This window comes from Hevea brasiliensis, chromosome 14 (genome assembly GCF_030052815.1).
Source record: "Hevea brasiliensis isolate MT/VB/25A 57/8 chromosome 14, ASM3005281v1, whole genome shotgun sequence".
NCBI classification, from domain to species: domain Eukaryota; kingdom Viridiplantae; phylum Streptophyta; class Magnoliopsida; order Malpighiales; family Euphorbiaceae; genus Hevea; species Hevea brasiliensis.
The window spans coordinates 14,455,923-14,473,185 of record NC_079506.1 but is presented as its reverse complement, the minus strand read 5'-3'; the positions used below and the strand labels follow the sequence as shown (position 1 = coordinate 14,473,185).

At 33.9% G+C, this 17,263-nt stretch overlaps 1 protein-coding gene and 1 non-coding gene across 2 annotated transcripts; one reads left to right on the top strand and one right to left on the bottom strand.

The window, feature by feature from the left end:
* Window positions 1–1,273: 1,273 nt before the first annotated feature.
* LOC131173609 (small nucleolar RNA R71) lies at window positions 1,274–1,380 on the bottom strand. The gene has a single exon (XR_009143922.1). It is a non-coding gene; the product is annotated as a small nucleolar RNA R71 (small nucleolar RNA).
* Window positions 1,381–10,012: 8,632 nt separating this feature from the next.
* LOC131172793 (probable disease resistance protein At4g27220) lies at window positions 10,013–16,945 on the top strand. The gene is made up of 3 exons (XM_058134314.1): window positions 10,013–12,400; window positions 13,272–13,349; window positions 16,845–16,945. The coding sequence occupies exons 1-3, from the start codon at window positions 10,498–10,500 to the stop codon at window positions 16,943–16,945; spliced, it is 2,082 nt and encodes a 693-aa protein (XP_057990297.1). The 5' UTR covers window positions 10,013–10,497.
* Window positions 16,946–17,263: the final 318 nt, after the last annotated feature.

Below are 17,263 nucleotides of genomic sequence, written 5' to 3'. Positions count from 1 at the left end.
TGATTTCCCTCAAAATTGCAATTCTCATGTGTTTGGCTAAATTAGGGAAAAATCACATGCAAACAATATTGAAAATCCAATCTCTAGAATCAATTTATTTTTCATTGAAATTAGATATAAATCCTCCAAACCTCATAAATAGCAATTTAAATTTAATTCCAATTTAAATCCAATTTAAGTTTAATTCCAATTTAAATCCAATATCTAGAATTACTTTATTTTTTTTAGATTTAATTCTTCTTAATTTCATAAATAGAAATTTCAAATTAATTTTTGGTAATCTAGTTTAATTAATTTTAGTTAATTGATTGATCTAGTTTTAATTCCTCAAATACCAATTTTAATTCCAAATTTCATTTTACATCTTTAATTTTTGTCTTAATTTTAATTTTTAGATTTTATTTTTAATATCTTTTAATTTTTGTCATTCTAATTAGCTTATACTTTTACTTCCAATTTAAGCACAATTCCCTGTGGGATCGATATCAATTTTTAAAACTATACTACTGTGACCCGTGCACTTGCGGACACACCGTATCAAGTTTTTGGCGCCGTTGCCGGGGAATTGTTTGTTTTAAGTTGGATTTTAATTGTTTTAAGCTAATTAGAATTTTTATTTTCTTTTATTTTCACTATTGTTCCTTGTGTTTTTCAGGTACTTTTCTTGTTTATGAGACGATCGAAAAGCACAAGCGACACCGAATTGTTGTTCAATCCTGAAATTGAAAAATTCTGTCGAGCCAACAAAAAGGAATACAAGAAAAGAAAAGAAGCAGAAAAAGAAGAACAACAAATATTTGAGCAAGAGGAGACAATAGAAAATATGGAGAATCAAAATAGAGCTATTGGTGGAGATAATGGAGGAAACGAGCAAAACGGGCAAAATGCTGTTGTAAATCAAAATGATCCTCAAAGAAGATCCATGTTAGACTATGCCTTTCCTAGATGTACTGATGTGAGAGATAACAGACCTATTATTGGAGCTAATCAATTTGAATTAAAAACTGGTCTTATTCAAATGGTTCAGAATTCACAATTTGGAGGTACTCCACTTGAAAATCCTCATTCTCATTTGAAGAAATTTTTGATGATATGTGGCACACAAAGGCAGCCTGGAGTTTCTGATGAAGTGATTCGACTCGCTTTATTTCCATTCTCTCTTCGGGATTCAGCATTGGAGTGGTATGACTCACTTCCATAAGCTATTATAGCTACTTGGGAGCAGCTATCTCAAGCTTTTCTATCTCAATTTTTCCCACCTGGGAAAACCACTCATTTGAGGAATCTGATGGTAGCTTTTAAACCAAGAGATGATGAAACTTTGTATGAATCTTGGATGAGATTTAAGGAGCTTGAAAGGCAATGTCCTCATCATGAAATACCCAAATGGATGATTGTTCAGAATTTCTACACCAGAGTTACTCCAGCCATAAGAAACACAATTGATTCACAAGCAGGAGGAGATTTCATGAGAATGACAAGTGAAGAATGCTATGATCTATTAGAGAAGATTGCTCATAATACCCATTTATGGGGAAATCCTAGAGCACTTGAGCCAAAGAAAGCTGGGATCTATGAACTTGACTCATTTAACTACATGAATGCAAAATTTGATCAGTTGACTCAGCTTCTTAGTGATTTTTGCACAAAGGCAACAACCTCAACTCCTACAACTATGCAACAAGTTGCCTTCACAAATGGAACTCAAAGTTGTGGAGTTGATTATTCTTCTTATGGTGATGATTATTTGCAAGAGCAAGCTGCTTATGCAGGAGGTTATCAACAAAAACCTATGGGAAATTCTTACTCTAATGTGAACAACTCAACATGGAGACCACAAGCAACTTTTGCTCAACAAGGCCAAAGCTCAAATTATGCTCATAACCAGCAGTTTATGCAGCAAAATAGGCCTCAATTTCAGCCCACAAGGCAACCACCACCTGGATATCAAGCAAGAGCACAACAATCCCTTCCATCCCATGAACCGAAGCCATCCTTGGAGAACATGATGGAGAAATTTTTTGCTGAACAAAGCAAGATGAATAGCAAATTGGAGGAAGAAATGCAACACATGAGACAAACCATGGATCAATTACAAGTCCACAACCGCATGTTGGAGACTCAATTGGCGCAACAAGCAAGCTCATCAGGAAGCAATTCCTATGGGAAACTACCTAGCCAACCACAAAACCCTCATGAACAATGTAAGGCTGTAACCTTGAGAAGTGGTAAAAAAGTTGGTCAAGAGAGTGAAAACAAGAGAGAAGAAAAAGAGAGCACAAAAGAAGAAAATTCAGTTGAGAGCAAGAAAAATGAAAATGAAGAAGAAAGCAAAAGTGAGCAAGATGAAGGAGAGAAACCATACATCCCACCTGAACCTTACAAGCCCACCCTTCCCTACCCTCAAAGATTCATCAAGCACAAGCTAGACAAACAATTTGGCAAGTTCCTTGAAGTGCTAAAGAAATTGTATATCAATGTGCCATTCACTGAGGCACTATCCCAAATGCCAAGTTATGCCAAATTTTTGAAGGAGATTCTTTCCAACAAGAGAAGGCTAGAAGATTATGACACCATCAACTTGGGAGAGCAATGCAGTGCTATAATTCAGAAGAAGTTACCTCCCAAACTCAAAGATCCGGGTGTGTTTTCCATCCCTTGTCATATTGGTGATAATTGTGTGGCAAATGCCTTATGTGACCTTGGAGCTAGCGTCAGCCTAATGCCACTTTCAATATATGAGAAGTTGAATATGGGAGAGTTGAAGCCCACAAACATGTATCTCTCATTGGCTGACCGTTCAATTAAGTATCCGGAAGGCATTCTTGAAAATGTGCCTATCAAGGTTGGGAAATTCTACATTCCGGTGGACTTTGTCATTTTAGATATGGAAGAAGACACAAAAATTCCTATCTTATTGGGAAGACCCTTCTTGGCCACAGCTGGTGCATTAATTGATGTGAAGGGTGAGCAATTGACACTTAGAGTGGGAGATGATCAAATGATATTCAACATCAATCCAGCCATGAAAAAGAAACATGAAGAAGTTGAGTCTTGTTTGCGGGTAGACATTATTGATGAGATTGTTCAAGAGCATTTCAGACAAAGCTATCCACAAGACCCACTTGAAAATTGCTTAGTCCATGGTGGGAGCATTGATGATGTTAATCACAACATAGCTATTTTTGCACAACACTTGGAGAGCTCTCCACCACATCCTGAAGCCACAATTTTTCAACTTGAAGGAGTGCAAAATTTGGAGATCAAACCACCATCATTAAAGGTAGAGGATGCCCCAAAGGTAGATCTTAAACCTCTTCCTTCCAACCTCAGGTATGCTTTTCTTGGACCCAATGAAACATATCCTGTTATAATTAATGCATGTTTGACTAATATTGAGATTGACAAATTGTTGAGAGTTTTGAGAAAATATAGGAGAGTTTTGGGTTATGCAATTGATGATATAAAGGGAATTAGTCCAACAGTTTGTATGCATAGGATTTTCCTTGAGCCAAATAGTAAACCTTCCATTGAACATCAAAGAAGATTAAATCCTACAATGAAGGATGTTGTGAAAAAGGAAATCCTAAAATTACTAGCTGCTGGAATTATTTACCCTATTTCTGACAGTGAGTGGGTTAGTCCTGTGCATGTTGTACCAAAGAAAGGTGGGGTGACAGTTGTTAAAAATGAGAATAATGAATTGATACCCACTAGAACTGTTACAGGTTGGAGAATGTGCATAGACTATAGGAAGTTGAACAATGCTACAAGAAAAGACCATTTTCCCCTTCCTTTTATGGATCAAATGTTAGAGAGATTAGCCAAGCATTCATTCTTTTGTTACTTAGATGGATATTCTGGTTTCTTTCAAATTCCAATACATCCTGATGACCAAGAAAAAACTACCTTTACCTGTCCCTATGGCACCTTTGCCTATCGAAGGATGCCATTCGGATTGTGTAATGCACCTGGCACATTTCAAAGGTGCATGATGGCCATTTTTTCTGATTTTATTGAAGAAATTATGGAGGTCTTCATGGATGACTTTTCAGTTTATGGCACTAATTTTGATTCATGCTTGACTAATTTGTCTAAAATTTTGCAGAGATGTGCTGATAATGACCTAGTATTGAATTGGGAGAAATGCCACTTTATGGTCCAAGAAGGGATCGTTTTAGGGCATTTAATCTCAAATAGGGGAATTGAAGTGGATAGAGCCAAAATAGAAATTATTGAAAAAATGCCCCCTCCAACCACTGTCAAAGGAGTGCGAAGTTTCCTTGGACACGCCGGGTTTTACCGGCGATTTATTCAGGATTTTTCTAAACTTGCTAAACCCTTAACAAATCTTTTGAATCATGATGTTAAATTTGATTTTAATCAAGATTGTATGGTTGCTTTTTGCAGGTTAAAGACGGCATTAACAATAGCTCCTATCATGCAACCCCCGGATTGGACTTTGCCATTCGAAATCATGTGTGATGCAAGCGAGTTTCTTTGTTGGGTAGCCTTGGCAGCGTGAAAGATAGAAAACCTTATGCCATTTACTATGCAAGCCGAACCCTTGATGAAGCCCAAGTCAATTACGCTACAACTGAAAAGGAGTTCCTTGCGGTAGTATTTGCACTTAATAAATTCCGTTCTTATTTGGTCAACTCAAAGGTAATTGTTTTCACTGATCATGCAGCAATAAAGTATTTAATGAGCAAGAAAGAAGCTAAATCTAGGTTGATTAGATGGATATTGTTACTTCAAGAATTTGATTTGGAAATAAGAGATAAAAAGGGTGTTGAGAATGTGGTGGCTGATCACCTTTCTAGGATAAAAACTGAAAATAAAGATGATGAAATTGTGCCAATTGATGAATTTTTCATAAATGAGCAGTTGTATATGTTGAATTATGCACTTCCATGGTTTGCTGATATTGTGAATTTCTTGTCTTGTGGTGTCTTGCCACCTGATTTGTCTTGGCAGCAAAAGAAAAGATTCTTGCATGATGTTAAATTTTATTCTTGGGAAGAACCTCTTTTGTTTAGAAGATGTAATGATGGAATAATTAGGAGATGTATACCAGAGGAAGAAATGCATGATGTTATTTACCATTGTCATTCCTCTGAATATGGTGGTCATTCTAGTGTCTCAAAAACTGTTGAAAAAGTCTTGACATCCGGTTTCTATTGGCCTAAAATGTTTAAACATGTGAGAGACTTTGTAAGCAAGTGTGATAGGTGCCAAAGGGTAGGCAACATTTCCAAAAGAGATGAGATGCCCCAACAGTCCATATTAGAAGTTGAATTATTTGATGTGTGGGGAATTGATTTCATGGGGCCATTTCCATCTTCTTATGGGAATAAATATATCTTGGTAGGGGTGGACTATGTATCTAAATGGGTAGAAGCTATTGCTACACCTACCAATGATGCAAAAGTTGTGGTGAAATTTCAAAAATTTGTTTTGACAGTTTGGTGCCCCACGTGCCATAATCAGTGATGGTGGTAGCCATTTTTGCAACCACCAATTTGAAAAATTGATGAGAAAATATGGGGTAAAGCATAGGATTGCCACACCATATCACCCTCAAACAAATGGCCAAGTAGAAATCACAAATAGAGAAATCAAGCAAATCTTGGAGAAAATCAATAAGTCCGGAAAAGATTGGTCCCTTAAATTAGATGACACTCTTTGGGCATATAGAACAGCATTTAAAACCCCATAGGAACTACACCTTATAGGTTAGTTTTGGGAAATCATGCCATTTGCGTAGAGTTAGAACATAAAGCTTATTGGGCCATAAGAGCAATCAATTTTGATTTACAAGTCTTTGGACACAAAAGACTTTTGCAACTTGATGAGTTAGAAGAATTGAGACTTGATGCTTATGAAAATGCTAGGATCTATAAAGAAAGAACAAAAAAATGGCATGATAAGCATATCAAGAAAAAGGACTTTAAAGAAGGAGATTTGGTTCTCTTATTCAATTCAAGGTTGAAATTTTTTCCAGGAAAATTAAAATCAAGGTGGTCAGGTCCATTCAAAATTGTGAAAGTTTTACCTCATGGTGCTGTGGAAATTTTTGGTGAAAAATCTGGTAATTTCAAAGTAAATGGACAAAGGTTGAGGCACTATTCAGTTGGTGAGCCAATTGAGAAGATAGCAACTTGCTATCTTTCTCATTCTCCATAACATCTTGAGTGAGTATGGTCAAGCTAAAGACCTAAACTTAGCATTTTTGTGCATAACTCCCAATTTTTCATTGATTCTTTATTTCTTTCATATATATATATATATATATATATATATATATATATATATATATATATATATATATATATATATATATATATATATATATATATATTTGTTTTTAAGTTTTTCTATACTCCTTATTCAGAGTTTAACATTGTTCTAATTTCCTTGTGCAGATGGGATGCAATTCATTGCAAGCAAATTAGCATAAAAAAAAAAAAATTTAGTTGCTTAATTCATTAGTGTTTTTAACTTGTTTAGTTAATATTTTGCTTGTGTTGTTTTTTTTAGTTCCTCATAAAATACATTTTTCTTTTATATCTCTAGTACATTGCTCACTTGCTTTTATGTGCTACTTCGGATTTACACTCGATGATTACATTTTTGAGCTTAACTCTCTATTTCAACTTTTTGAGTTTAATTGATTTAATGGCTTCCATTGCACTGTTTCTTTTGCAATGAGTGCAGCAGCTGTCCAAATTTTACTTAATTAAATTGGCTGCACTTCAATGAGGTAATAATTCTCATCTCAGCTTGTGTCACTGTCAACACAAGTTGTGCTCTCGCTTATGCAACATGGTACTAATTCTTTATGCACATATCAGCTACCCATTTTCTGCACATTTTTAACATTGAGGACAATGTTCATTCTGAGTATGGGGGAGAGGGTAAATTTTTTGCAAAAATTACTTTTTCCTTTTTCATTTAGCAACACACTCATACTTGTACATATTCACATACATACACTTGCATATAGCTTCATACACTTAGTTATGCATATTTAGTTGCATATAGGTTGACTTGACATTTACACTCATGCATTTCATTTAAAATTTTTGGATTTTTAAACCAGTCTTTGAATTCCATAAGCCACTTATTCAAGCAATCCAACTTGCCTTTAGATGGTTAGTGGAATGAAAGTTCAGTGGTACAAAGTCTTAAGCATTATTCTTTCTCTTACTTAATAGCTGAAAATTAATACATTCATCTAGGTATGCAGATTCTGATTAGTTATTTTGAGTTTTGAGTGTCTGGATAAGCCTTTAAGGAAGAAAATGGTCCTTGTCGTCTCACCATTCCTAGAACAAGCATCTTAGATCTTTCAAAGCGAAATTTTTAACTTGCATTTGATAAGAATATGATTTAGGCATTCCTTCATATTTTAAACCTCACATTTAGCCTTAACCTACCTTAATCTCATTTTAACCCTTGCAAACCCCCTTGAACCTTAATTCCCTAATTTCTTTGGAACCCAAATCATTTACCTAGCCGTTAAACCTAAACACTACCACCTATTTATGAGAATAATATTTTAGCAATTAAGTGCATAAAAAATAAAAAAAATAAAAAAAAAACTTGGAGGATTGAAACATCTTGAAAAGTGCTAGAGTAATTGTGAAAAGTTGATAAAAAAAATATAGTCACAAAAATATCCCAAAGGTAATTTTGGGTGTGACGTGAAATAGGGACACATACAAAATAAAAAATATATTATAAAAGTAGTCCCTTTATTGTGTTAGCACTTAAGATTCATTGCGAATTTCTTTCCTCTTGATAAAAAAAAAAAAAAAAGAGAAAAAAAAAATTGGATGCACTTTGAGTTTCATGATTAATATTATTCTCATATTTTGTTTACCTTATTCCCTTTCTTTGTTAACCACAATCTTACCCTATTTGACCCCATTACAACCCTTAAAAAGACCTAATGATTCTTTGAAAAATGCTTGTTACATTAGTAGAGTTAGATCTTTTATGCTTGCATATGGGTTTGGCAATATAATCTTTCATACATTACTCACCATCTATTTGAGACACATTGGCTATCTATTTCATTTAGGTTTGTTTTGGCACAATTGACTCTTGTAGCTGGTTGGTATTTGTTGCTTGGGTTGATTGGTTAATTCTTAGCTATTCTGTAATAGTTGAGAGTGCTTGCTTCATTCTTTGTGCTTTTGCTGGTGGGAATTTGGAATGTTGGTGGCTAGAGGTAAGTTGGTAGTTTGGATTAGTGAATTTTGTGTTTTCAAAGACTGATTCTATTCCCTTCCAAATGAGTTTTAATGAAATTTTGCTTGAGGACAAGCAAGAGTTTGAGTATGGGGGAATTTGATGCATGCATTTTAGATCATCATTTAGGTGTAATTTTTGCACATAATTTACCCTTATTCATTGCTATTATTTTAGATATTAGTATATATTTAGTCAATTTTACAATTTTCACATTTCTTAGTTTAATTTTTGGAATTTATTTGTTTTGTAGGTTAAATCTGGAGAAATTTGATGTATTTTGATCAGAGTAGCCATTTGGAGGAGATTAAAATCGAATTGCAAAAATTTTGAAGTTGAGTAAAAAAATGGCCGAAAGCGACACAACCTGCAGCACAACCGAATTAGCTTATGTCGCAGGTTGTGTCGATCGTCAGATATTCACGCCGAGAGCGACACAACCCGCGACACAACTGACTCGGCTTATGTCGTTTTTACTGGAAAATAATTGACGTGGCATTTCCGTTACTCCAGCTTTTTACCTCACTTTTTCTGGATCCTTCCCCCTTTTACCCATTCTAGAACAGTCCCTTAGCCTATATAAAGCCTCATTTTATCATTATCTTGATATAGAGAGCAAGGGAGTCATTTTCGGTAAAGATAGAAAGAGGGAAAGGGAGGAGCATCTTCTGCATCTTCTTCCAGCAGCAGCAAGGATCACGTTTCTGCACTTTTCTGCAGAGATCCTGCTGCAAATCTGCTGGGTTTTTCTACCCCTTTAAGCTTACATTTCCATTATTTCTTCATTTCTTCATTTGGGTTTGTCTTTAAACAATGATTTGTGAGTAGTTGATTGAGATTCTAGAGATGGGTTTGTAAATATTGATTTGTTTTGTGGTTTTGAACTGATTTAGCCATTTAAATGAAGATTGTTATATTTTGATTTATTGCTTGTGTGCTTATTTCCTTGCTTGATGAATGGGCCCTCATTAAGTTAAGTTTTAATCCTTAATAGATGGACTGAAAAGTGAATATTGGGGATAGATAATCTTGCAATAAACTTTATTTTCTTGGTGTTAGAAATAAGCTAAGAAGATTAAGGGGAACTTTCCAAAAATCAATTAGAGCTTTAAATGGGTTTTTGTTAGGTTTGAAATACCGTGAAAACAGGGTTTGATTTAATGAAAACCAATTTTGAGATGCTTGAAAAAGGTTTCAAAAATTTAAGAATTGATTTCCCTCAAAATTGCAATTCTCATGTGTTTGGCTAAATTAGGGAAAAATCACATGCAAACAATATTGAAAATCCAATCTCTAGAATCAATTTATTTTTCATTGAAATTAGATATAAATCCTCCAAACCTCATAAATAGCAATTTAAATTTAATTCCAATTTAAATCCAATTTAAGTTTAATTCCAATTTAAATCCAATATCTAGAATTACTTTATTTTTTTTAGATTTAATTCTTCTTAATTTCATAAATAGAAATTTCAAATTAATTTTTGGTAATCTAGTTTAATTAATTTTAGTTAATTGATTGATCTAGTTTTAATTCCTCAAATACCAATTTTAATTCCAAATTTCATTTTACATCTTTAATTTTTGTCTTAATTTTAATTTTTAGATTTTATTTTTAATATCTTTTAATTTTTGTCATTCTAATTAGCTTATACTTTTACTTCCAATTTAAGCACAATTCCCTGTGGGATCGATATCAATTTTTAAAACTATACTACTGTGACCCGTGCACTTGCGGACACACCGTATCATTTGTGGAGGAGAAGGAGTAGGGAAAACCACTCTATTGGAAGCCTTGAAGATTCAGCCTGTTATAAGGGATGTGTTTCAATTTGTCATTTGGGTAACAGTTCCCGAGGTTCCAGAGCCGAAAGAGGTGCGGCTACAAATTGCTAGACAATTGCCTTTGACTGATCAAAAGCCAATAAACGCATGGACGCTATTGAGTTTTTTAGAGGGCGTCAAGTTTTTTCTGATTCTGGATGGTGTTCAGCAGTTTATTAGCTTGAACACAGTGGGAATCCCTGACCCAACTCCAGAAAATGGGTGCAAGATAGTTTTGACGACTAGATCAGAGCAAGTATGCGACAGAATATCAGTGGACTCGAAGATAAATCTAGAGAATTTATTGTGTAAATTGTTTAGGGAGAATGTTGGTGAAAGTATTTATTCTTCTAACCTTCAACCTCTGGCTCGAAAAGTAGTTGACTTGTGCTGCTACCATTCGCATGCCATCTTCCTAATGTCAAAGGCATTGAAAGATGAATCTGATGTTGATGTTTGGAACAACGCGATTGAAACATTGAACATGCAGGCTGCATCTCCTGAACAAGAATTAGAACACATCATGGTTAATGTGTTAAAATTCAGCTATCTTCGTCTTCCTGATGATACAACTAGAAGATGCTTGAAAAATGGTGCACTGTTTTTTGAGAACGAGAAGATTGCAAGAAAGTCATTGATGGACAACTGGATATCTGATGACCTGACAGATACGTATCAGAAAGGCCGAAATGTTCTTGAAACTCTTGTCACTGCTGGCCTGTTGGAGAGGTCCAAGGATGGTCAGTTCTTCACGCTACATGAGATAGATCGCTGTATATTACTAGAACATGTTTTTCCATCCATAGAAGGATTGTTTCTTATGAGAAACGATAGTAAATTGACTGAGCTACCAAAGGATGTGGATTGGAAAGAGTTTCATGAGATTTACCTGATGGATAATAAGCTAACTGAGTTATCAGAGAATCTGAGCTGCCCCAAAGCCCAAGCATTGTTCCTGCAAAGAAACCTCAAATTAAGGACAATATCCGACTCATTTTTCCATGGTATGCTTGCTCTACAAATCCTAAACTTATCTGGAACTCCCATTAAGTATTTGCCGGATCCTCTTTTCGATTTAGTCAAACTTAAAAGGTTCTCTTTGAATCACTGTGTTCTGTTAAAATTATTACCATCCGGAATTGGAAATCTCAGTTGCCTTGAGGTATTTCATCTTGAAGGGACACAGATCATAGCACTACCAAAAGAAGTTGAACGATTAAAGAATCTCACATCCTTAAAAGTGTCATTTCGTGAACCCCTGAGTTTCAATCAGCAAACAAATATGATTCCTGATGGGTTTATACTAAATCTAACCGAGTTAAAAAATTTATGTATTGATGTGAGTCCAGAAGATAATCGGTGGAAGGCATCCGTGAGACGTGTTGTTTTGGATGTTAGCACACTGGCGACATTAGATACACTTCAGTTCTACTTCCCTACTGTGGAACTACTGAGCCATTTTAATTGGAATACCATACCAACATCTCCACCATTATCACATTTCAAATTTACTGTTGGTGATCATACTAATCGCATCATTCGTAGACTCCCTCATGATGCTGAGATTGAGTTAGGACGATATGATAAATGCTTGAAGTATGTAAATGGTAAAGGTGCACCTGAAGAAATCAAGAAAGTGCTCAGACACGCATCTGCTTTTTTCTTGGACCGCAATACGACTGTTGAGAAGTTCTCAGAATTTGAGATCACAAATATGACCCAATTGATGTGTTGTGTAGCAGGGGAATGTGACAAGCTTCAAGCAATCATAAATGGAGATCAAATGGTAAGCAATGCTTCTGGAGAAAGAGAAGTTGGTCTTCAGTCACTTGAATATCTGTATATATATTATGCGAGGAGTTTAAGGAGTATATGGGAGGGGCGATTGGATAACAGTAGCTTGAAAGCACTAAAATACTTGACACTGTACATGTGTCCCCAGCTGACCACCATTTTCACACCAGGATTGCTAGCAAATCTTTCCCGCCTTGAAGAGCTCACAGTTAAAGATTGCTCCCAAGTCACCAGATTAGTGAGCGGAATTGATTCTGAGAATGAGATCAAACATATTAACCTACCCTTGAAGAAGATTTCTCTTCATTTCTTACCTCATTTGGATAGAATCTCAGATGTGTTATCCATTGCGCAAGAAATGGAATGGATGAGCTTTTACTATTGCCCAAATCTCAAGAGTCTTCCAATTAGCAAAGCTTCCCACACAAAATTGAGGAAGATCAAGGGTGAGGAGAGCTGGTGGAAAGATATATTGGAATGGGAAAACACCGAGCGAGATTCTTGGGAAGCCATTTTTACTCCATGCGGTGAGATTTTAAATTATACCTTAAACAGTTAGATTTTAAATTTAAAATATAATTACTAATATTGAAATTATATGTGAAATTTTTAACTCAAATTTTAATTAGAATATATTTAGTAGAAGGTTAAAAAAAATTAAAGGATAAAGGTTACTCTGATAAGTTTTAATTTTTAAAGAGTGTAATTATTAACTTAGGTTTTAAGTTAATATTTAGCCCATATATAAATATTAATAAGGTGAAAAATTAACTTAGTATTTTTAAATATTCAAACAACATTAATCTCGTACCAAACACTCTTTAAGAGTTAAATGAATAAAATTATTCATTTTTTTATCCAATATATTTGGTTTTTTCTCCTTTTATGCATTTTTTTCTTATGGTGAATTTTCTTTTTTATTTCTTATTTAAAAATATTTTATTTTACCTCAGAATATTATAAAATTATTATTATTATTATATATATATATATATATATATTAAAAAAAACACTGCACCTGTATATTGTTTTTATTGTATATATTTTTTATGTTTATTTAAAGGTTATTTTTCTTTTGTCTTTTTTCTTTCTTATGTGAAAACAACATTTTTTTAGGATGTGAAAGTAACATTTTTAAATATAAAGAAATTTGATTTGTGTTAACTAAATTAATAATATGTTAGAATGCATTTAATATAAACTTAATTTTATATAAAAATAAATTTTATAATTATTAGATGAAATATTCATATAAAATCGAATTTATAACAAATGCTTTTTTTTTTTAAATTATGAGGTGTAATCATAGTATTATTGCAACGCCAAAATTGAATGACAGTTCTTATTTAATTGCTTATTTTGTTAAAAGCGAGATCTTAAGGATTGTGATGCATACAGGGGAGAGTGAAGAATTTAGCCCAGCATTCAAGAGATCAGATGCATTATTAGAAGCAACGGCCTCACCTCTCTTGGAAGGTAATCATACCAGTTACCCTGAATTCTTTTGTCAGTTGGTAATTGAATTATCTGATGAATTGGGTCAATAATGGATCGGATTTAAATAAAGAAGTTATTATATTTTAATCTATTTATATTCTCAATTATAATGATACCATTATCTCTGCTTCCCATATAGCAACCTAACCTAGTTCGTCGTGAGGCATGAATAAGATCAATGCTTTTATGATTGATAGGTCCTAAATTGTTGATATGCAAAGAAACCAGGTTATTTAGATCAAGATCCACATGCTTTTAAGAAGATCATAGCGAAGGGAGGTGTAGAGGCATTCCTTGGTGGTGATGTTGTTGGCAATGTGGTAATGAAAGGAGAGATTTGGTCTAGGGGAATTGGGATTTGGGGTTTTGGGTATTAGTGCAAAGCATATATTGATGTGGCAAGGTCTAAGGAGGAGAAGGATAGGGAAGATTATGAAATATTTAGATGCACATAAAAATAGTGTGCTATCCTACATGATTGTGAGAGATGATACACATGCATTAAGGAGGTAAATTATACTCACTGAACTTAAGATGAATAACATAAAAGTATCTCGAATTCAATTTAACAGAAAGGTACCCACATGCTTCTTCTTCGGCTTCCACAAGGATGACAAATGCAGGCAAATCTGCATCATATTCTTTAAAATCAAAGATAACCCATTTACCCAATCCAACTAAGCTCACCCGACCAAATGTGCAACAAAAGATGGCAGTGGCTTTGGATTTAATTTTCATGTCGGAAAAACGAGGTTTGATGAGAAAATGGGTTTTGATGGGAAGCCACTACCCAAAAGTATAAAATTTTTCTTCGGAAATTTAAGAAAAAAAAAAGTAAAATTTATCATGATTTCATGAGTTCTATTTTAATTTCTCAAGAGAATAGAACTAGTTATCTATTTTAATTTCATGATTTCAATGCGCGCAATTTTAATTTTTATTTAATTTAAATTAAGTAAATTTCAATGGATTAAATTATTTATTTTGACAAAAAAATTAGATATATTTATTTATATACTAATATATATTGATTTTAGTAGTATTTGATGAAAATCAAAATAATTAATTGAAATAAAATAAAGTTAAGAGAAATTTTATAAACAAATATTCTTAAAAGTAAAATTGTAATTTTAGCTCAAGAGATTATATATATATATATATATATATATATATATATATATATATATATATATATATATATATATATATATATATATATATATATATTTAATCGTGGTTGTTTTGATGGCAAAGATGAAAATGGTGTTAAGATCTTGTTGGTGAAGAACTTATTAATATTTGAAGAGATTGGAATAGTGAAATGGATTCTTAAAGCTGTGATGTGATGCTCTTAATGTGTATTAAGTAGTATTCTTTGTAAAAGAAGAATTTTCTCGGCCAAAGGCATTGTTTTATTATCTAGGTTGTGTTGGCTGGCAGAAGTTGTACAGAGGGAGAGCAAACGAGACCCCAAGATGTATGGAGAATAGAGTGCTAATTTTCTCAGAGGACAGAGTAAAAAATGGAGATAGAGGATGTGTAGATAATAGGGAGAGTTTGTAGAGAGAGATAGAGTTTACTAACCTGAAGGAGGGAGAAAATTTAAGAGAGCTCAAAAGTTTGCCTGTAACACCCTAGGCAAATCCCACATCGACAAAACACGGGAGAGATGCTGGGTTCATAAGTTGGTGGTTCGTAACTCCTATTGACGCGTTTTAAAACCGTGAGGGCTTCAGTCCAGAGCGGACAATATCACTAGTGGGCCGGGCCATTACATTTGTGGTATCAGAGCCGCTCCGCGTGCAACCTTGAGCGATGGTGGGGCAAACCTCAGCGAGGACGCTGAGTCCCATATTTGTCGATGTGGGATTTGCCTAGGGTGTTACAATCCACCCCCCTTATGGGACTCAGCGTCCTCGCTGAGGTTTGCCCCACCATCGTCCAAGGTTGCACGTGGAGCGGCTCTGATACCATAAATGTAATGGCCCGGCCCACTAGTGATATTGTCCGCTCTGGGCTGAAGCCCTCACGGTTTTAAAACGCGTCACTAGGGGTTACGAACCATCAACTTATAAACCCAGCATCTCTCCCGTGTTTTGCCGATGTGGGATTTGCCTAGGGTGTTACAATACACCCCCCTTATGGGACTCAGCGTCCTCGCTGAGGTTTGCCCCACCATCGTTCAAGGTTGCACGCGGAGCGGCTCTGATACCACAAATGTAATGGCCCGGCCCACTAGTGATATTGTCCGCTCTGGGCTGAAGCCCTCACGGTTTTAAAACGCATCAATAGGGGTTACGAACTATCAACTTATGAACCTAGCATCTCTCTCGTGTTTTGCCGATTTGGGATTTGCCTAGGGTGTTACATTGCCATGCTAGCCCTTAACCATTAAGTAACCACCAAGAGTAACCCTTTCCTTACAGCCTAAAATTTTCTAACTCTGCCGGCTTGAATAACCATTGTAACACTCAGCCTATCTAGCCCAAATAACTTTTAGGTCCCTAATCACAATGCCTAAAATGATTATAAATGTCACATTTGTCCCTAACTTATAAAAAGGATTGCGACTCAGGCAATTGATGGAGTTTTCCCTGAAATATTGCTAACAGAAATATGAACACCCACTAAAATAAGGACATACATAAATTTATCTAACATTCTTATCACAGTTAATTGAAATGATGCTAATCCAATCAAGAACATCCAAAAATATAATTATAGATTTTCCTCTATGTGAGGATCAAGAATATATTAATAAATTTCTAGTAGTCATAACCTCTATATTTATACTTATACCAGAAATCCAATAAAAAAAAAAAAAGACTCCACAAAGACAAAAGGCTAATAGAAAGGAAGACACCAAAAGCTATGAAAAATTAAAATAAAGGGGTGAGTATATACTCAGTGAGCATATAAATAAATAACATAAGGTAGTATATAAAGTTTTGACACTTAATAATATCACATGGTAAATTAAAATACATTAGCTGAATAAATATCATTTTTTTCAAGATCACTTTATTAAGCTAAAATAAAAATTTATGCTGTAACAATGTTGTTGAAATAATTTCAACTGAAATATCAGAAAATTTATAACATCTGCATACACTCATAATATATTTTCTATAAATAATGCTAGCATCTCAAACGTATAAAATAAACTCTAGCAGTCTAAAAATAAAGTTGACATCTTGAGCTCTATGATGATACTAACGGCTCAAAAGCAATAAAAATACTTATCATACATATATGCAGAGCTACCTCCAAAAAATTATCACTTGCCTCAAATATATATATATATATATATATATATAAAGCATTGTCCCAAATATAGTATAAATATACTTTGCTGAAATATAATTCGGCTTCATGTCTGAAGGTGTCATCTATGTAGTGCATATTATTATTATTATGAATTTAGCATGTTTTATGTTATTACAAAAATTTTATTAAATAATGTGGTTAATACAGAAACGACATCGAAATCCAAGTCATTAACAGAGGGAAATCAGTCAGAAACAATGATCCTATCTCAGTTCAGAGGTAATCGCACTACTTGCGCTCGTCATTAAGCATGGAGTTCTTTATCTAATTTTATTAAATGAAATATTCATATTTAAATCCGTATTATCATTATACTTATTTTAGTTAACTATATATAAATTTTAATATAAATATTTTATTTAATGATCATTAAATTTATTATTATATAAAATTGAATTTATATTAAATTCATCCTTCACTGATGGAGAATTTTCACAGAAACTACGGTCTAGTAAATGAGATATATCTCCTCATATCTTCAATGTACTTCGTTTTTCTATTTTTTTTTTCTTTGGTCATTTATAAATTTTGTGATATTTTAAAAGCAAATCGTATTATAAATTGTT